The following is a 20820-nucleotide window of genomic DNA, read 5'->3' on the forward strand; positions in this document are numbered from 1 at the left end:
AAGAGGAAGAAAGACCCAAGCCTTCATCTCTGCAGGGTAAGAATTGTTTTTAATTACATAAAATAATTACAGAGTTATATTTTTACAGGGACAGGACGACCTGTATTACTTGGGTAAGAAAAGTGACTTTTCAACATTTATGAACACTCTTACCAATAATGCTCTGAGGCAAGGCACACAGCAACAGCCACATGTTACCAAAATAGCTGTAAAAGTAGATAAAGAAACCAAAATAGACATAATAAAACCCTTCCATTGCCATTCCATTACGGGAATGAAATGCTCGTGCATGGTGTTGGACAGGGTCTTCAGGCCTTCCAACACTCTGGTCACAGATCCTTCAGGGGCTGCATTATTAGGAATAAAAGTGCAGGACATATCGCCAAACATCGCGCAAGTGCCCCCTTTCTCCACCTATGACATTATAATGGATGTAATTAATACGGTCCACATTCTTATTTGGAGTAATTGGGATAAGCCCTGCAATCAAAGGCAAATTCTCAAAGCCAGCTGCAATTGGGTTAGCCAACTTATAGTCGACCGGCACTCCTCGGGCCACACCAATGCAATCTATATACATTGGTGAACCTGAAGAAAGGTCAAATAAGCTCGTCGAACGCTTATTCAACACATGATGTCTATGTCTCGCTGTTAGCTAGGCAGTGCTGGGTTTACCCAGTCGCACCCTCTTTTCACCCACTAGTATTAACGGGGCCCCCAGCCGTACTAAGGCGCACAAGCCAGAGGTTCCCCTTGGAATTCTCACAAACAACCGATATTCTCCACAATAATAATACAAACCAGATCGTGCCCATGAACCAATATATGTGTCTTTCTCCCGTGAGGCGTTCCCTCTGGCCGGAAAGATTTCTACACACCAGTCAGTTGGAACTTCGCCGGCGTCATGGTTGTGGCTGGAAGGTTCAGAAACAGTAAAATTAAAACAGGTGTAATTCGCTTTTCTCGGTGTGAACGGTCCCATTGCCGTTTTATTATCAACTGGGGGAAACAGACTGGCCAACAATGTGCAGTTGCTCTCCGAAACTGCCTCCCTAGTTAGTCTAAGCATGCATCCCAGCGGTCCTCTGGATACAGGGGTGCCAGTTCGGTGAATAAATGTGGTCTAGCCGCCGCACAGGCCACACAACTAGACACATTTTGCTCTTGGGAGTTTTGAATCAACCAATCTAACCACACATTACTATCCTTTTAGAGAGTCGCCATAGAGATTAACTGTCTGGGTTTTAATTTAGTGTAATCCACTTCCATAATCCCTGTAAAATTTTCAAAAAGTGGTGCCGGGGTTGGGAACAAACCTTGTAATGAATTTCTGAAGTTCACCTTGACCACTCCATATGGGTCATTCCCGACCACATCCACTCCTAGGGTAAAATAAACCGCCCTATTTGCGATTCCTGTGGGTGGAGCTGTCCAGTTCCTCAATGACAGAGTCAATAGATTCTGTGGGGTCCTAAAATCTCGCTATAAATACAACCTGCCCCCCCAACTTTCTTGATTCTGGCTGTGTGTTTTCCAGTTTCCAGTGTACCCCACCACCTGCGACCAGGCACATCTCCCGCTTAACCATGTCCACCCCTGTTGACAATAACGGTTGAATGAGAGTTGATAACACACGCAAATATCATAAATTCTATAATTTCGGCCTCCACAATTCATGAGTGCAAAGAGATCAAATGTGAACGAAGTCGTGGACCATGTAACGTAGTCCAACTCTATGCCACCGTAAGAATTTAAACAGGCGTCGCTTTTACCTGATGTGCTGCGTTTGGTTATTCTCACCGTGGCCTGGAATGCTGGAGGCTCTGGCGTGGTCTGAAGTCTGTCCCCGGGCAACTCACATGCAAGAAAAATCATGGTTACAGCAACAATAATAACAACCCCTACAACTCCCATCACTCTCCAACTTTCCCACAACCCCTCTTACTTTATGCCTAGACTAGAACCTCTGTCTAAGGAGAAGTGACCTTTATCTTCCTGGTTGGGTGATTCTCTGCTCCTCTTCTTTCTTCAACGTCAGGGGTTAGACTACCCTTCAGTCCGTTGCATAGATCAGGTGATTATTCTGCCCCTATGTCAAAAGATCTATGTTTTGGGGGTTTCAGCCGAGTCCCCCTTCTTACAGAGCCTTTCGGACCTCCTATGCTCCTCTGCCACAGCGCATTGACTCCAGTGATACCAGGTTTCACCTTTCCCTCTCAGTTGAACTGCATGCGAAGTCCTGGTCACCACTTCGAATGGACCTGTCCACCTTGGCTCGTTCCACTTCCGCTTGTACACCTTCAGCCACACCCACTTCGCCTCCGGCACCGTCTGCTCCTGTCCTTGATCTGCTTAACATATTCTAAGGAGGTACCTCCTCCCTCAAAGCTGGGATCCCTGCGGTGGGCCCAGGAAATTGTCTTCCCGTGAACAACTCATAAAGAGTGAACCCGGTAGACTGATTGACAGAGCATCTAATGCTCATCAGGGCTATTGGGAGTGCAACAACCCAATCCGTTTTTGTCTGTGCACAGAGTTTTGCTTTTGAAATTTTGGTTCATTCTTTCCACCCTGCCCCGAGATTGTGGCTGATAAACCGTCCCAAACTTATATTGGAGTCCCAACATAGATTCCACCACCTGAAGGTGTTTATTTTTAAAATGAGTCCCATTATCTGATCTGACTCTTTTGGGGAAACCATGCCAAGGAATGTAATGGTTCACCAAACACTTAATCACTGTCTTACTGTCTTCTCTCCTCGCCGGCCATGCTTCTGGCCACCCCGTCAGACTATCTACACAAACCAGCAGATATGTGAACCCCTTTGCGGACATAGCCATGTCCGTGTAATCGATTACAATCTCCTGCCCTGGTCTTTGGAGCAGGGGAAACTTACCCATCTCCGGCTTCACTGTTACCTTGGAGTTGTACTGTCCACAGATCAGGCAAGTCCTCACATGCTCCCGCACCATGTCTTTCAAATATGGGTGCCACCAGTGACAGAGATTCCTCTCCATCTGGGTCACCCCCACATGTCCTAGGCCATGAGCCTCTCTGATCTTCCTCTCTGCCAGACCCACAGTTAGGACCGGTCTCCCTTTGGGTCCTCTCCATATTTCCTCCACTTTTCTGGCCCCCCTTTCTTTCCATACTGATTTCTCCTCCAGCGGGGCCTTCTCCTGCTCTTTAATGATGTCCTCCTTCTCCAATCCAGGATTTTCCTCATCCTCCATACCTCCATCGGTCTCACTCCCGTGTATCCAGCCGCCCTCTTTGCCGCCTCATCAGCTACTCTGTTTCCTCTCGCTACCCATGTGTCTGAATCATCATGACCTTTGCATTTGATGATTGGCACCTCAAAGGTCCTTTTAGAGCTTCCTCCAGCTCTTCCATTTCCTTTCCATGTTTGATGGGCTGTTGTGCCGAAGTTCGAAATCCAGCCTGTTTCCACTGGCCCAATTCCACATGTGTGTCCGTGTAGATGTTCACTCTTTTCCCTTTCCCCAATTTCAGGGCCTCAATGACAGCTCTAAGCTCAACACGCTGAGCAGACTGCTGGGCCCACAACACTCCCTCTTTTTCAATCCCCAGTCTCCCATTTTCTCCTCTCACTACTGCATAACCTGCCTTCAGTCCCTCTTTCTCATCCCTAAAACAACAGCCATCTGTGAAGAGGTCCTCCGCGCCCTCCAATGGCTCTGCTTTAAGATCTGGTCTAGTCTTTTCTTCCTTCCAGACCACCTGGGCACAGAGATGGGGTTCTCCGGATCCCATTTGGTCTGCCATATTGACTCCTTCATGTGTGAATGTCAAATTAGGGGCTTCCAAGACTACAGAGTCTCTGCTGTCTCAATGAAGTCATAGTAAAAGCCTCTGAATTCACATATGCCACCACGCTGTGTGTAGTCAACACTCTCAGCGGATGCCCCCTGACAATGTGAGCGACCCTTTGGATAGCTTTAGCTGCTCCTGCCGCATGTTGTGTGCATGTCGGATGCCTCCTCTCCATGTTATCTAGTGCAATGCTAATATACATAAGCACATGTCTAGCTCCCTTTTTTCTGAAACAAAACTCCATTCACTACCCCATCTGTTTCAGAAACATCTAAAAAGAAATCTCTGTTGTAGTCTGGAACCACAAGGTCAGCGGTGCGTGATAGATCTTGTTTCAATGAAATGAAGATCTGTTCTGCTTCAGTGGTCCAATTCAACTTACCAGTCAGGTTTTTCATACCCTGCTGCTTGATTAGGTCACACAGGGGTTTGGTACGGCCTACATAATCTGATATGTAGTGTCGACTGTACCCCGTGAGACCCAAAAAGGAAAGCATGTCTTTCACTGTTTCTGGTCTGGGGTGGGATAATATGGTACTTCTGTGATTGGCCAACATCCCAACCCGATATTGCTGGATTTCTTTTCCCCAAAATGTGACCTTTGGTCTTACCAGCTGTAGTTTGTCTCTACTTACTTTAAACCCTGCTTCCGCCAGTCTCCCGAGCACGGTCACGGTAGCTTGGAAGCAAGCGTCGGCCGTGGGAGCCGCAATGAGCAGGTCGTCCACATATTGGACCAGGGTGCACTTCACTGGAAGTACACATGGCCCCAGCGTCTGTTTCAATACCTGATTGAAAATTCCTGGTGACAGAGCGAACCCCTGTGGAAGCCTGGTATACCTGAGCTGGCGACCCTTATAAGTGAACGAAAAAACATCTCTCAGGGAGTGGTGCAATGGCACACAGAAGAAAGCATTAGCCAAATCAATACAGGTAAACCACTGTTGTTCAGGTAAAAGATTGGTGAGAGCTGTGAAAGGATTAGGAACAGGAACAGTTTTAGTTTTCAAGATATCATTGATGGTCCTTAAATCATGCGCCATACGATACTTTCCCGTGCCGTGCTTTCTACAGGCAAAATCGGAGTGTTCCAATGCGAGGTTGAGGGTTCTAACACCCCCACCTTCAATAAGCCCTCTATGGTCTCTGCAATATCCTCCTCCGCCTCAGGTCTGTGACGGTATTGCAGACGCCAAATCGTGACCTCCGTCTTCGGCTCAAAAGTCACAGAGGAGCACGTGGTCAAGCCAACATCTGTAGGCCCCTGTGACCACAGAGTGTGTGGTAGGGCCGCCAAGCCTTTAATGGCTTCTGGGTGGTCCGTCAGTTCCCTGCCATGAGTTCTCCGAATAGGGCGGTGTTCTAACACCCCCTCGTCCTTCTGGGTAGTAGAAATTCTATACGTGTTTGTGCTCGGGGAGAAGGAGATGTCAGGGATCTGAGTGTGTTTCCAATCGGTTGCTCGGGATGCCACCCATATCATAGGACCCAGGTCCTTCGCCTGGTGTTCGGAATACACTGCCAAGGACACATGAGGGACCAAATTGTCGCCCATTCTGAACCAGCTCTGTTTATCCTCCGGTAACCGGACCAGGGCTGCTACACCCTGAGGTCCCACATAAATGTCTTCAGAACAAACCTCCCAAGATTTGCCCTGAAGAAACTCAAAAAACAGATCTTCATACTACTCAGTTTTATAGCGGTCATAAAAGAGCGTCACATGGTACGGGTCAATGGGAGGAGAGTAAACATCCAAGGCCATTATCCAGGGGCGCCAAAGCCAAAAATGAGCCAGGATGCCGTCAGACGTAGTCAGCTGGGCCCAATAGATGTCAGCTGTTTGCTCAATGTCCTCAGACAGCAGCCATTGACCTCTGGTCCCTGTCGAGATGCACGGAAGCTGAGTGCCATCTCGCAAAGTCACTGTCAGTCCGTCAGCCCCACACATGATCACCGCTCCAAGTTTGACCAACAAGTCTCTGCCCAGCAAATTTACCGGGACTTGGGCTAAAATCACATATGGATGCATCACTGCTTGGATTCCAAGTTCAGTCTTTAAAGGTGTTGTGACAGGCAGCGTCATTGGAACCCCAGAGAAGCTGACCACACTGACTTCGTCCCCAGATAATCGTGTCTCTCCTGGGGCCTCACAAATGGTAGAATATGTGGCTCCAGTATCAACCAGGAACGGCAGAGTCAGTCCATTCACTGTCATTGGGAGCAAGGGATCTGCCTTTCCCCTGTCTCCCCGGCCTCTCTGTGGGGCGTGTCACTGCATCCACTGCTGCCCGTCCCAGCCAGCCTCCCAGGTTGGGAATTGTGGACGTGGTCCGGGTGTCATGTGTGGGTTAGGTGCTTGATACTGGGGTCCCCCTCTACCCCACTGCAACTGACCAGTGTATTGTTGAGGCTGCTGATAACAGTTTCTGGCCCAGTGCCCTGGCTGACCACAAATCCAACAAACATCACGCCACCCACGTCCCGCTCCAGGTGCTCCCCTCCCGTAGCCAGGTGCCCCACTCACACCCACCGAGCCACCACGGCCTCTTGTCTTGCCCCTACCGGGCCCCATATTCCCACCCCAGCTGGGCATCGGTGCGGCTTGCAGTCCGTCATAGTGTCCCGGACAGGGATTCAGTGGATAGTTATTGGAGCAAAAATCAGGGCAAATAGAGTCAGGTGGGCTTTCCCTTCTCTCTTTTTCCCTACAGCCTGGTGCTTTGATTCTCCCACTTTCAATCTCAAGAGTTGTTCTTCCAGTTCCTCTAGATCACCTTTCTTTTTCTCTTTCTCCAGTTTATACTTATCAAGATGGTGCACCAAGTGTGTCTCCCAGCGATGTGAATCCGTCCCCTTTAAATCAGGGTCATCCAAAATTTTCTCTCTCACCTCCTCTGGAACTCCTTCTAACACTGCTTTCCTGAACCACTCTTGATGGAGACCCCTTGTAGTTGGGTTGTGGCCAGTTTGCTGCAGCCACTTCTCCTTGCTCTGCTCTACATAGTCTCTGGAGTTCTGATTAGATTTCCACTCCAGTTTAGTAATTGCCGCAGCATTTGGGTTTGGGTACATCTGCCTAACAGCATTCTCTACTCTCTCCTGCACACAGCAGTAAGGTGTGGCATCAGGAAGATCCACCACCCTTGCTATCATCTGTACCTCTTCTAACGATGTTATAGTGATGCATCTCCCAGCTATGGCCCTGAAATCTCCCAGAGCCAGTTGGGTGTCTGAAGTCACTTTATCCAGTTGTCGCAGCCACGCTGCCCCTCCCTCCGTCATGGGAGGCAGCATCTGTACTAATCCAGTGACATCCCCCACATTAAAAGGCTTGTACCTTCTATCCCCGCCACTCATAGCCACAATGGGGTACTGTCCAGGACCCTTACTCTCGGTGTCCCAATGGACCTTTCCCCCTTTGGATTGGCTGCGCAGGCACATACGACAACCTTGCTCTTCTTCCTCACGTAATTCTCTCTGTCCTCGCCTATAAAATGCTTCATACTCTTCAGGTTCTTCAGTCTCACTAAAATTCAATTGTTTTGTAGGATTCTCATGATTCTCATTCTCTTTCTCGAAACTGAACTGGCTCTTCTCCCTCTTCACTTACCTCTCCTTGCGAGGCCTCCTCAGGGCCCCCTCCTGTGGCCATTCCCACTGTGGCATTGTCCGGGCGAAGAGTCAAAGTCGTTGGTGAAATTTTAAACAGAGTTCTGTTCAAAGGCCTAGGCCGCTTAGTGGGCTCATAATCACAGTTGATGGTCCCCGAGTTGAGCTTCACCACTGTGCCGTCCTCTTTCTCCCTACTTCCGTCTATAACCACGAAAGTTGGGAAATTTCCTGAACACACTGGCAGGGGACACTCAACAGAGGGCGCAGTGGGCCGGGGCGGTGGAGACGAGAGACCCTGCTTACCTTTTTCCTCCATCGGCTCCCTCATTCAATGCTCCACCCCCTGACACCAAACTCCCCATTTCATTAGGTTAGCTCTTCTCTCCTCCTCCTCCTCAAGTTGTTTCTTAATACTCCTTTTCTTCCACACATTTTCCCCTTCCAACTCTTTTCTCAAATTCTTTCCTTTTTCTTCAGAAATTCTTGCAGCTTTTAACAGCGCTTTGGCTAGTGGGCAGCGCGTATCATCTGTCAATCCCCTTTCATCACATATTTCTTTGATTTCTTTCCGCATTTCCCATATTTCCCCATCCTTACCTGTATTATATCTAGAAATCATGCTCCTCGGAGCTTTTCCCAATTCTTCTCTCTATTTTTCAGTGGTTTTCCATATGATTCCATCTCCTGTTTTAACCCTAGGCTCTTCTCTAATCATTTCTCTTAAATCTGCCATTTTATTTCACAAATGTAATACTTACCCCCATCCACCAGATGTCATCCTTGTTCTCGCCTGTCCCCCTTAATGCTCCTCCTCAGTTACACCCTCACGCTCAAATCCACCCCTCTGAGTTGGGCTGCTCACTCCTCCCAGTGTTGCCGACTTAGTGACTTTGTTGCTATATTTAGTGAGTTTTCAGACCCCTTAGCGACTTTTTTTCTAAAAAGCGACTAGCGACAAATCTGGCGACTTTTTCTGGTGTTATTGGAGACTTATTTATGATGACTTTTTGACGTGAAAGCGCGTATCGCTTTTACTCTCAACAAGCAGTGTGTGCTGCCGTGGGCACCTCGCCCGTTCCAAAGCGCTCACGGGTGGAGGATAGTCCTCTCCCAGCTGCTATCAGGGCAGGAGATGTTCACTGTGGTCGCAAATTTTGAAGCCATTCTGATAACCTTCTCCCACCAACGATGTGGAGATCCAAATCCAATTAAAATCAAGAAACTCAAAAAGATGCTCTGTAAAAGAGTAGAATTCTTGGAACAGAGTTTAATACACTGAATCATATGAACAGCAGGAAAAATACATACAGACATTTAGCAAGAAAATTACAGAGCAGAAAACAAGCAAAGCAAAACCCCGGGGTGTACAGCCTTAAGCACAGACAGCAGAGCAACACAGAGACGGACAGGTAGCAGCAGCAGGAGGAAAAAAGCTCTGGGGGTGTCTTCTGGTCCCCTAATATAGGGACCAGTATCCCCGCCCCCTGCTGCTGGGTAACTTTCCCACACGCCCAACACAGCTGCAGGGGTCAGGTAGTGGCCAAGGTCTTGGCCAAAGGCCAGTCAGGACTCTGAGTACCCCTTGCTCTGGTTTATCACAATAGGTCATGACACGGTCAAAGGTCACACATTAATCCTAATTATTAAATCTTATACAGCAAGTGGCACAATCTTATAGGTTACATGCTTTCTCATATATAAAAACACTTCAGTTTGGGTTCAAAGTGTGTGTGTGTGTGCGTGTGTGTGTGTGTGTGTGTGTGTGTGTGTGTGTGTGTGTGTGATATTTTATCGTGATGTGTTCAGGATCTCTATTACAATGTTACTGTTTTGGTTGTGCTGCGTTAAAGACGTTGAGTGTGTATTAGGAAAGGTTAGTTACCGGAGAGTAAATTATTCAGGAGAACTCTCCCCTTACATTAACTGCCCTGTTAATGTACCAACTTAATAAACCTCGGTGAAGCAAAAATGTCTTGTGCTTAAGACTCTACATGAAAGTTAAAATATATATGTTCAGTGCACATAGATATATAGAGTATATAGTTACATAGTTATGCATATCACACCACATCACACCTATGCGTCTAAACTGCAAAAGAATCGCGCATAAGCAAAGCCGCTGCTCTGCACTGACTATAACTCAGTCAGTTCATCTTTTACTCTTATGCTGTTTTGTAACTCCTATTTCGGGTCACTTTTGCCGGTCCAAGCCCGGGTAAAGGAGCAGGGTTGGAATTGTGACATTAAAAAAAACAATAATTGCTAAAAGAAATTTAATTTGTAGTTCTAAGTAAACTCTAAATGCATTTAGGACGTTTTTTATTCACTTTATGTCTCTTCCACGATGTTATTTCTCTCTCCAACAACGTAGGTAGGTTACAATTACATTAGCATGACCAATTATGCAAATTAGGCGATGATGTCATTTAGCGACTTCTAGCGACTTTTAGGACAGCCAATAGCGATTTTCAATACTGAGGAGTTGGCAACACTGACTCCTCCTCCTTCTATCAGTCTGCTTCACTCTGCTATGGGAGACACTTCCTTCTCCCACACACTCAACACACCACACAGAGTGCGTCTCGCTCTGCAAAACCCAAACACACAGTTTTAGACGCAAATTCAACTTTAAGCCTAATTTACTAACCCCAAATTTAACCCAAACAGTCCCTAGGCGCTACAGCGGCTAACAGACTCAGCTCGGAATTTTACCGGCGAACGAACTCAGCCCCACCGTCAGGCAGTGTGTCAACTGCAACAAATTATTTTAACTTTTATACACACTCACAATCTAAAGACACTGTAGCAGGAATCTGGAATCTCTGACTCAGAATCTAACCGGCTAAAGAACTTGGGCCCACACTCATACAGGCTGTAAACTGTGGGGAATTTAGCCACTCGATTTCAATCCAGACACGAGACGCAACCTCTCGCGCTTCGCACACACACACACACAGCTTAGAAGCGCTGCTGCAGAGACTCTGCCTCTCTCCCCTCCGCGGCCCATACGTCCCTAGCGGAGTACGTGGGGGGGCCTATTCTCTTACGCACTTCAACTGTGACGAGGATGCTCACACCTCGAATTAGCTATTCGGGGGTCCTCCACCTCCCCCAGGTCGCCAGCCTAGCTCCCGTCCCACGGGTCTCGCTTCGCGTCCAAAGCGAGTGGGGCGAGCCACGCCTAAGGATAATTACTCTTACTCTCTTTCAGCCGTTCTCGGCAACAACCAATTCATTTATTCAGCGTATTACACCTCAATTTAGTTGCTCTAACGCACTGGGAAGGATGATGCTCACACACTGCCTCTTTGTCTACTGCTGCAAATTGACACTGAGAATTCAACCAACTTGGCGAACAGACAATTTAGATAAACTCTGGGGCTTCTGGGCTTTATGACGTTTGTGTTCTGGTGATTTGGGCGAGCTCGATGGGGGTGGACTTGTTTTTACAGCACAAGTTTCCACAGTACCCGGTGTTATCTATACTAGCGTACTCACCCTTGCCTGTATGCTTGGTTTCCATGTTTGATCAGTGTGCAGAGGTGTGGTTATTCTGAAGATTACTGGTACAACCTTAGAAACCTCACGCACACACACACCCACCCACACACACACACACCCACCCACACACACACACACACACCCACACACACACACACAAAGAGGTGAAAAAAACAAGGAGGGCGCGGCTAATGATAAGATTTAGAGGCTGGGAGAGTCTCATGGGGCTTTCATGCTGCTCTGTGGGCACAGTGATCGAACACTGAGCGATTGTTTATTTTTTCTGTTAATTTGTCATCCACCTGTTTGTCATAACCATATCCTGTGTTTAGTGTTTAATGAGCCATATTTGTGTTTGTCTTTCTCTGTAGTTTCTGTTTCAGAACGGTCGGCTGGAGAACATATTCAGTGATCTCATCTACGACAGGTTTTCCATTGAGTTGACCAAGATCCTTAAACCTTCAGTCACAGGCGGAGGTAAATTATCTTCAGCAGCTTAGTTTTTTCCTGTCTTTGATATTTTGATCAGGTCCATCAGCTGCCTGCTGTTTTCTGCAGGTTGTGTGCTGTCCTGTGTGGAGGAGCAGTTTCTGTGGGACTGTAAACAGCTGGGGGCGTACTCCCCCACTGTCCTGCTCAACACGCTGCTCTTCTTCTTCTGCAAGTACTTTGGCTTCACCACAGTTGAGCAGCACCGCCGGCTGTCCTTTGCAAACATCACACTCTGCACCAAAACCAGCAAGAGCAACACCAAGACCACCTTCCTACGCTTCCACCCACCTACTTGTACAAACCAGGAAGAGTCGGGTACCAAACGGCTGAGGGGCCAAATGAAGTTCATCTATAGTAAATTGTATGACAAGGTAGTTTACGTTTTTACTTAAGTCTTGTTGTTGTGGTTTTTGTGTGTTCTTCAGACACGTATGACGTCCCAGCTAAGAAGGTTAAGAAAAACGAGTCTGAGGAGGATTTCCTGGAGATGATGGAGAACCAGGAGAACCCCCTTCGTTGTCCAGTCAGACTCTACGAGTTCTACCTCTCCAAGTGGTCGGTGTCTCTAACTCCTTAGGGATTTATGCCTATCACCCTTTATCTCCATCTATCAGCTGTATTACTTCTCCTAGTTAGATTTGCTAACCCATTTAATGCATAAGAAACTGAAACAGTTCTGTATCAACACTAAAATAAGGTACAAAATGTATTAAATGTATTTACATTTAGTGCTCTCTAACTTTAATGACCTCAAATTATTATTAATGTTATTTTTAAAAAAACATATTTTCTCCTATTTCATGTAGTCCAGCATCGCTGAGGCAGCGCAGCGATCTTTTCTACCTCCAGCCAGATCGGAGCTGCCTTCCCAGCAGCCCTCTGTGGTTCTCGCCTGCCCCTCTCAATGACAGCAGCATGGAAGCCACGATCATCCGAATCCTTGCTGTCCGAGGGCTGCAGGAGGGGGCGAGAGAGGGTACATGTATGGCCCCGTAACCACTGGATGACCCATCATTTACACCTGATCAGGAGGACTCAGTGTTTGACGGACTTTTTTAATAAGTGCATCAAGATTGATTTAAGAATATATACACAGTAAAAACATCAGCATGATTCAGTGAAAGATGGCTGTTTAAAAACACACTGTTTATGAACAAGTGGCAGAAAGACACCAGATTTTTCCATCAGCAGCTGGTGGAAGCTAAAAATAGAGCTAAATGAGACTTTAGAGATTACAATTGAATTTAAAACTGTTTCTTAAACTGTAAAAAAGAGTTTCATCATGCCAGCTCCATATGTCAATACTATATCACCAGTTTGCCTTGAATTTTGGCTGACCAGTCAGTCAGCAGGCGTGTGAAAGAAGAAACCTCCCAGCAATATAAAATCTAAACAGAAACCCGCCTCACATCTGTGCCAGTGTTCCTGTCATAAATCGTTCCACATCAAGTTGTCAGCAATGTTTTGTTTTCTCTTCGTGCTGCTGATTGCGAGAGCTCTGCGTTGGTTAAAAGGCTGATCTGAACCCTGCAGACCAGCAACAAATGTCTCTGTTACTGTAAAAGTTCCCCTCAAGTTTCCAAAATTAAATGTTAACTCGTTGGTTTAAACCAGGGGTCTCGAACTCCAGGCCTCGAGGGCCGGTGTCCTGCAGATTTTAGATCTCACCCTGGGTCAACACACCTGAATCAAATGATTAGTTCATTACCAGGCCTCTGGAGAACTTCAAGACATGCTGAGGAGGTAATTTAGCCATTTAAATCAGCTGTGGTGGATCAAGGACACATCTAAAGCCTGCAGGACATCGGCCCTCGAGGCCTGGAGTTTGAGACACCTGGTTTAAATTGTCTTTTGTCTCCTTTGAGTCTATTTACAGTCTGGAAAGTCTTTATATTATTTTAATAAAACAGACAGAACAAAGCTTATTTTTATAGGCTTTAGTTATATAACTCCTCCGTGAGGTCAGACACTGATGTAAATTCTTAAAAGTTACAACAACAACAAAAAAAAAGCGTTTCACTGGTGACATTGCAGTTTTAGCACATAATACATACATTAAAAAATAAAAAAATGAAAAAACCAATCATTAACATTTATTTCATTTTAAATCATATATATATCTTTTCATTACAAATTTCTGAAAGGAAGCTTTAAAAGTTTGCAGCATTAGCTTTTGAAAAACGGCCTCATTGTGTCCTCTACTCCCACCTCTACTTCCCGAATTAAATTTAGTCACACAGAGCCACAGCTGGTTTCTCACAAATACTTCTATGAGTTACTTTGCAGGAAATACCAAACCAATACATTGGCCCCATCCTAGCACAGTCCTTTCCATCAGGATCTTCTCCAGTCCAATCATCTGGCTCATCATGAAAGAACCAAAATGTCAAACTAAGGGATGAAGAACAGAACGGGCATTAACTGTTAAAGCTAAACTTTGATTCTGAAAATGAACAAAAACAGTTTGACAATTTGTTCAGTCTTTTGCCACTATTGCAGGTCATAAAATCTGGCTCCTCTGTAATTGGATTGAATCAAACCTTTCATTCAGCGGTGAGCCGTCCACCCACAACCATCTGCCCTCTACTGCTGAGTCTGTCAGTCCGATCCAGAAAAGGTCATCATAGCTCTTGATTTTTTGTTGAATAGCTATCCTCAAGAAGCTCTAAACAGAAAAAAATGATTACGTTACTTTGTGAAACATTTTTACCAGCCTCAGTCCTGGGATGATGAAACATGAGGGTGAGAACATGAACCTGCAGCAGTGGTTTGTACCTGCTCCTCACTGCTGTCTATCTTAACCAGGTCTCCTCCTTTAGTGATACATTCAGTGCTGCTCTCATTCCAGGATGATTTGCTTGTGGAGAAAAAATAGCACTTTCCTCCATGTTGCTTCCAGCCATCTTCACATTTATAACATGGATCATCTTTGAAGAGATTGCATCAAACACTTCAGTCAGGTGGAAGAAAACATGTTTATGATTGTGTGATTTGGAGTCTAACGTACTGATTCTGTCAGTCCATCCTTGTTTCTTTAATCAGAGGATTGAAAAAGCACATCAAAGACAAAATATAAAACTTACCCGTAGTTATATCAAGAGGTTGTGGGGTTGTAGGCGGTATCGTGCTGTACGATTGTGTTACTGTTATGAAAAAAATAAACACATTTTCATAAAATTTCAGCAGAAACACAATTTGTTTTTAAAATGTGGCTATATATAGATGTGTGTGTGTGTGTCTTGCGCGCGCACACACACATATGTATATATATGTATGTGTGTACATATATATATATATGTACACACATACATATATATATGTGTATATGTGTATGTGTGTGTATGTTTTTGTGCATGCGCACTTTTTTTGTGATTTGGCGGCAGCAGGATCGGAAGATAAAAACAGATAAAAGACCATTTAAAACTTACGCATGTTTATTTCAGTAGGTTGCAGGGTTGTAGTTGGTATTGTGTTGCACGGTTCCGTTACTGTTATGAAAAAGAGATTAAAGAAAAATTGACGTTCATAAATGTTTCAAATTTTTTGATTTGAGGGACGCAGGATGCTCCCTGGGTCCTGCAGCTACATATTTGTTTATTTGATCTCTTTCTGCAGATACATAAATCATAAATAAATGTGTCAAGTTTAAAATTCATAACTTACTAATTTTTACTTCAGGCTCTGGACATGTGGGCTGCACTGTACTACATGGTGTGATTTCAGGCACTCTCTCTAAAACACAAACCCCACAAAACCAAACAAATTAAAAACAATAAGATCAAATAAAATAACAGTTATTCATCAGGATCAATCATAAGTATGGAACTATTTAAAATCTTAAAATGCTGGAAAAAAACAATAAGCAAAGTTTAATAATGATAATAATAATAATAATGATAATAATAATAATATCTGTGTGTTGTGTGATTAAATTCCAGAGGTCACAAACAAACAAAGGTTTATTACAATAAGCAGGAGTCTCATATTCTTACCCGCGACATTGGTTTGTACAGTTCCCTGCTTTAGCTCAAGGTTTCTGAGCATTTCCCTGGTTGTCAAAAGCTCAAACACTTATGAAAAATAAAAATAAGATAAGAAAAAATAAAAATCATACAGTAATATTTTTTAAATATTTTTCAGATACTTTACTCTTTGTAAAGTATATTTTTAAGCCCTTAAACATATAAATTATGCCAAAAACAATGTGTCAAGAAACATCTCTTCACCAAAGAGTAGAACACATTTATGTTTATGGTTGTGTCCAGCATCCAATTAATGAAACATGTCATTACTCAAGTTATCATGCTGTAAGTTTATGACAGTTTTATTAACTTTAATAAATCAATAACAGACTGTAATAAACTGACTATATGTTGCATAAGACACAGCGCTAGAAGCAAGGACTTGACGCTCATTGCCAGAGGAAAGAGGTGATAATACAGTAAAATAAAAAATACAGTATATCCTAAAATAAAATGTATTTATTTGCTAAAATTTATTAATGAAAATGCTGGACAAATTTGTCTTGAAGCCTATTAGAAGTTTTAAATAAAAGTATTTCATTTGATGCAGATGAATTAAAAAGTCATAAGTTATGTTTTTATTCACAATTTTATAGTAAACATTCTGATTCTCATTTAATTTACGATAAATCAGAAAGTTATTTAAGTAAAGCTACACAAATAAAACTACAAACTTACAGAGATAAATTACCACGAGAGCCGATACCAGGAGAACACAGACAACCAGCACGGCCACTCTGAGCTTTAATGCATTGTTTGATTTTTCACGTTGAAAGTGAAGCGCTTCACCTGATTTAGAGGAGACAGAAAGTGAACACACAAGTACATAAACATTTAATAAATAGTTCTAACTCTACTGCAGTTGAGCAAAGATGTAAAGATATGTCACTGTTTAATAGAATTCCATTGTTTTCTGGTATAAAACCTTAGACACAGCTGGATTAGACTAAAGGGAAACATGACACAGTGTATATTACATAACAATATCATTGACTTTTTTATTTTTTTCTTCATAAATGAGGTATTTCATATATTTGTATGACAAAATTGTAAGTAAGGGGTTAAGATATTTTAACTAAAAGGATATTGTTTTGTTCTGTGAAAACAGCATTGTTCACAAAAAGAGTAGATATTTCTCCTCCCTGTTGACACATTAATGTTCTTACCTTCTATGTATTTCTGTGGACGGTTCATCATGCTGAGGCTTCAAGCTTCTGACTTCAGAGTTAGTCCACCTGTGTCTGAATCACAATACAAAACAGCAAACTGGTGCTAATTATTTTAACCAATTCCTTCAATATTTACTGAAAATTAAGCATGAAGCTTCACCTCTGCGACCCTCACCTCAGGCTTTTCAAAGAGAAGTGAAACACACCTTTCACAGCTCTCTGTTAAAAAATAAACTTCCTGATGACTTTAAAGGATGGGGAGGAGGGTCTATCTACAGCGCAGCTCATCTATTATTAGATTCAAAGAGATAGAGCAGAAAAAAATATTAGTGCCAATGAAGCTTCTCAAACAGCAGTTAAAAAACCTGCTCAACACTAATGAGCTGTACGAAAACTGATTTCAAACATGACAAATATGATCATTAACACATCAATAGTTGTGTTTATTTACCTTAAACATTAAAATGTAATAAAGTGTTTCATCTGATCAATCTAGTTAAATTGTATCAGTGTTATTCATGCATCTTTATGGGAAATGTTTCTATAAAGACAGAACAAAACAGAAAGACAAAACAAAGCTGTTGGTCAGTCTTGACTAACTCTGTAAAATCACTGTTTGTTCTCATCAACGTTGTTACCTGTGATCTCATCATTAACCCCTGATGGTTTCATTTAATTTCACTTGAAAATATATAAAGTGGAACAGGAGAGTAGTTACTGTATGTTTAACAATAAGAGTACATTTTATGGCTGTTTTTGAAAAAATGTTTCTGTTTTGCTTGCTAAACATTTAATATATTCTAACACAGTGCAGCTTTGTGCAGCTACAAGAATGTCAAATGTTTTTGTCAATTACAGTTTCTCTCACTGTTTTCTCACAGCAGTGTCTCACAACGTCGAATGCGAGAAGCAGAGCCACAGGAAACAAGACATTTTGTAATAAGTGACCACACATTAAAATATCACCTAATAGTGATAACAGTTGGTTCCTTCTTTTCTTCTGACTTTTTTCTTTCTTGGTTTAAGTGTTATTATATACACTGATGTGTCTCAAGTTTTATGCACAGATATTGTTTTATTCCTGCGTTGATTTAGCACCACACTGATATATCAGACCTTATATGTAGCTCTGGGGATGGTTCATCATCTTTTGTGGTATTTATAGCTATTTCATAAAACTTCATGAAATGTGACACACACACACACACACACACACACACACACACACACACACACACACACACACACACACACACACACACACACACACACACACACACACACACACACACGCATGCATTACACCTTCGCTTACTCTCTCTTATGTGCAGTATTACTGAGTGCAATTTATCTATATATTTTTACAATACAGATGTCCATGTTTATATTCCTAGAATTTATACTGGACCTTATTTCAACTGTACATTTGAACATTTTATTTTACAGTGCCTGTAATATAATGTTTATTCTATTTTATTTTGTTCTTTTTGATTGTTTTTTATTAATTTTTGCTGATCTTAACTTTGCACTGTCCACTTTCTGCTGTGACCAAGCAAATTTCCCACATCTTATCTTATCTTATGTTATCTTCATGAAAGACAGATGAACATCGAGACTCACTTTAAATGTCTCTTTAGGATTTTCAGAAAAACATTTGTAAATTATTTTTTTTCACTGTTTTCTAATGAAATAATTTCCCTTTACATTCTATAAGGTGAGGATTAGATGTTATCTGCACCCCGTCCTTCAATAACAGTTTTATTTTTCTTTAATTTAAAATTATGAAACTTTTTATTTTCGGTATCATCGAGGTCACTTGAGTTTTGCTGGTGCATTTTTCATTGGTGTGATTTAATGGAGTCAACATTTCAGATCTTGATTTGCTGAAATAACGTGCTTATGTGTGCCATCTGTTTATCTATTTTTAGGGGTTTTATTAATGTGCATTTATCTCTTAAAAACATTTTATAGATGGATATTTTGTATTATTTTAAATACACTAAAGCTTAATTTCAATAGACTCAAGGCTGGTAAAAAGTACATTGTTCACTATAATTTCTCAAACTGCACTCCTCCCTGTGTTCTCTGCTCAGCTTATTTTACAGTTTTTTATGAGAGAGAGCAACTGAGATCAGATTTGGGGAATTTGGAGGCCAAGTCAACACCTCAAAGTCGTTGTTGTGCTCCTCAAGCCATTCCTGAAGTATTTTTGCTTTGTGGCAGGGCCCATTATCCTGCAGAAAGAGGCCACAGCTATCAGAGAATACGGTAAAGTAAGTAAAAATTTATTTATATAGCACCTTTCAAGATAAAAATCACAAAGTGAAAACATAAAAATAAAAATCAACCAAAAGCAATTTTAAACAGATGAGTTTTCAGCTGTTTTTTAAAAGCCACCACTGAGTCCACAGATCTCAGGCTCAAAGGGAGAGAGTTCCACAATCTGGGGGCCACAGTTAAAAAAGCTCTGTCGCCTTTTGTTTTCAGCCTTGTGTGTTGGACAGCCAGCAAGCCCTGATCACATGACCTCAGGGACCTGCTGGGAATGTATGGATGTAGAAGTTCACTGATATATGTTGGTGCTTGTCCATGCAGAGCCCTGAAAGTCAAGGTCAAAACCTTAAAGTGGATTCTGAATTTCAAATGGAGCCAGTGCAGCTGAATCAGCAGGGGTGTGACATGGGAGTACTTGGAGGACTTGGTCAGAATCTTTGCAGCAGCGTTCTGAACAACTTGCAGATGCTCCAAAGAGGCTTTACATAAACAAGTAAACAAAGAATTAGAATCATCCAGACGAGATGAAACAAATGCATGAATGACAATTTCTAATTCGGAGCGCGATACAATGGGACTCAGCTTGTTTCTCAAGTGATAAAAACAGGAGCGGACCAGAGATTTAACATGAGCGTCCAAAGTCAGAGCTGAGTCAAAAGTTACACCAAGGTTCCTGATAGAAGGTTTGGCAAATGTAACAAGTGGACCCAAGTTTTCCATAACACTTGGTGCAAATGTTTTAGGAGCAAAAATAAGGACTTCAGTCTTCCCCTCATTTAGTTGAAGAAAGTTTTCAGCCATCCAACCTCTAATGGAGTCTATGCACCAATGCAAAATCTGTAGCTTGGAAACATCTTGGGGCTTAAAGGAGATATATAACTGAATATCATCTGCATAGCAGTGACACAAAATGTCCTTAAAAGTGCTCAATAAGTGCTGAAGAGGAAGTAAATACAACAAAAACAATAAAGGCCCCAAAACTGAACCTTGTGGCACACCATAGGCAAGAAAAGTAGAAGAGGAACTGTACTTAGAGGTAGCCACAGAAAAGGATCGTTCATGCAAATAAGATTCGAATCAGTCCAAAGCAGCCCCTGATATACCCACCCAGTGTCTCAGCCTATCTAGCAGAATATGATGGTCCACAGTGTTGCGCAGGTAACTGATGCACATGCACCTGGCCATCCATTTAACAGCAAATGACAGACCACCTTCTTCTAATACTTCTAATGCACAAACCATTTGTTTGTGCTTTTGGCAATGGGAGGGGTCAGCATAGGGACCCTGAATAGTTGTTGCTATGCAGCCCCATACACAGCAAACTACGATGCACTGTTCCTCCTTTATGGAAAATCAGATAGCTGCAGAAACCATAGCTGAATTAACCAAACAGGATACAACAACAAAGTTCACAAAAGAAACCACACGTTGAAGTGTTAGCGCCTCCTTTTCTTGTTTGTTTCTTCTTTGTTGAACTAAATATAACCAAATGCACTGATATGTTAAAGGACTGAATGTGTACTATAGTTTGGTCTTAATTTATGTGGAGATAATATTGTTTTATCCTTGCATACTTGTTTTAACCTCTAAATATCAGTTTTGTTTTTCCGATGTGGCTATTTATCACCACGTGAATGTTCTTACCTTTTACATACCTCTGTGAACAGCTTGTCACACCGAAACATCAACATCCTGACCTCAGTTAGTCCTTCTGTTTCTGTAAAAGAAAAAAAAAATTGTTCTTTATTATTTATTTACATTTAATGTTTTGACGACCAGTAGAAAAACATCTCTTTGTTCTACCTGCAGGTATCGCCTCGAGTCTGAACACTCACTATAAAATTGCTCTTTCTCTTAATTATTTTAGAAAGAAATGAAACTGCTTAATCAGCTCAGCAAATAAGCTCACCATATTT

At 42.7% G+C, this 20820-nt stretch overlaps 2 protein-coding genes across 2 annotated transcripts; one reads left to right on the forward strand and one right to left on the reverse strand.

Moving 5' to 3' along the window:
• LOC116318649 (zinc finger MYM-type protein 4-like) lies at positions 1-12832 on the forward strand (the record flags this gene model as incomplete). The annotated part of the gene is made up of 5 exons (XM_039605174.1): positions 1-36; positions 11319-11424; positions 11506-11754; positions 11865-11994; positions 12246-12832. Coding segments are annotated over 5 exons (711 nt in total), but the record flags the coding sequence as incomplete, so codon positions are not given.
• A 458-nt stretch (positions 12833-13290) lies between these two features.
• LOC120435487 (C-type lectin domain family 5 member A-like) lies at positions 13291-16843 on the reverse strand. The gene is made up of 10 exons (XM_039605170.1): positions 16806-16843; positions 16628-16702; positions 16140-16250; positions 15432-15509; positions 15103-15171; positions 14868-14927; positions 14523-14582; positions 14215-14366; positions 13980-14104; positions 13291-13830 (listed from the first exon to the last, which is right to left on the reverse strand). The coding sequence occupies exons 2-10, from the start codon at positions 16656-16658 to the stop codon at positions 13668-13670; spliced, it is 849 nt and encodes a 282-aa protein (XP_039461104.1). The 5' UTR covers positions 16659-16702; positions 16806-16843; the 3' UTR covers positions 13291-13667.
• Positions 16844-20820: the final 3977 nt, after the last annotated feature.

The sequence above is a fragment of the Oreochromis aureus genome, linkage group 22 (assembly GCF_013358895.1).
Source record: "Oreochromis aureus strain Israel breed Guangdong linkage group 22, ZZ_aureus, whole genome shotgun sequence".
Classification (NCBI taxonomy): Eukaryota; Metazoa; Chordata; class Actinopteri; order Cichliformes; family Cichlidae; genus Oreochromis; species Oreochromis aureus.

Coding starts and splice junctions, on each gene's coding strand:
- LOC120435487 (XM_039605170.1), bottom strand. CDS start 16,658: ATGATGAACCGTCCACAGAAATACATAGAAG. Junction 16,251..16,627: donor TCCACAGAAATACATAGAAG/GTAAGAACATTA, acceptor CCTCTAAATCAG/GTGAAGCGCTTCACTTTCAA. Junction 14,367..14,522: donor ACCTCTTGATATAACTACGG/GTAAGTTTTATA, acceptor ATCTCTTCAAAG/ATGATCCATGTTATAAATGT.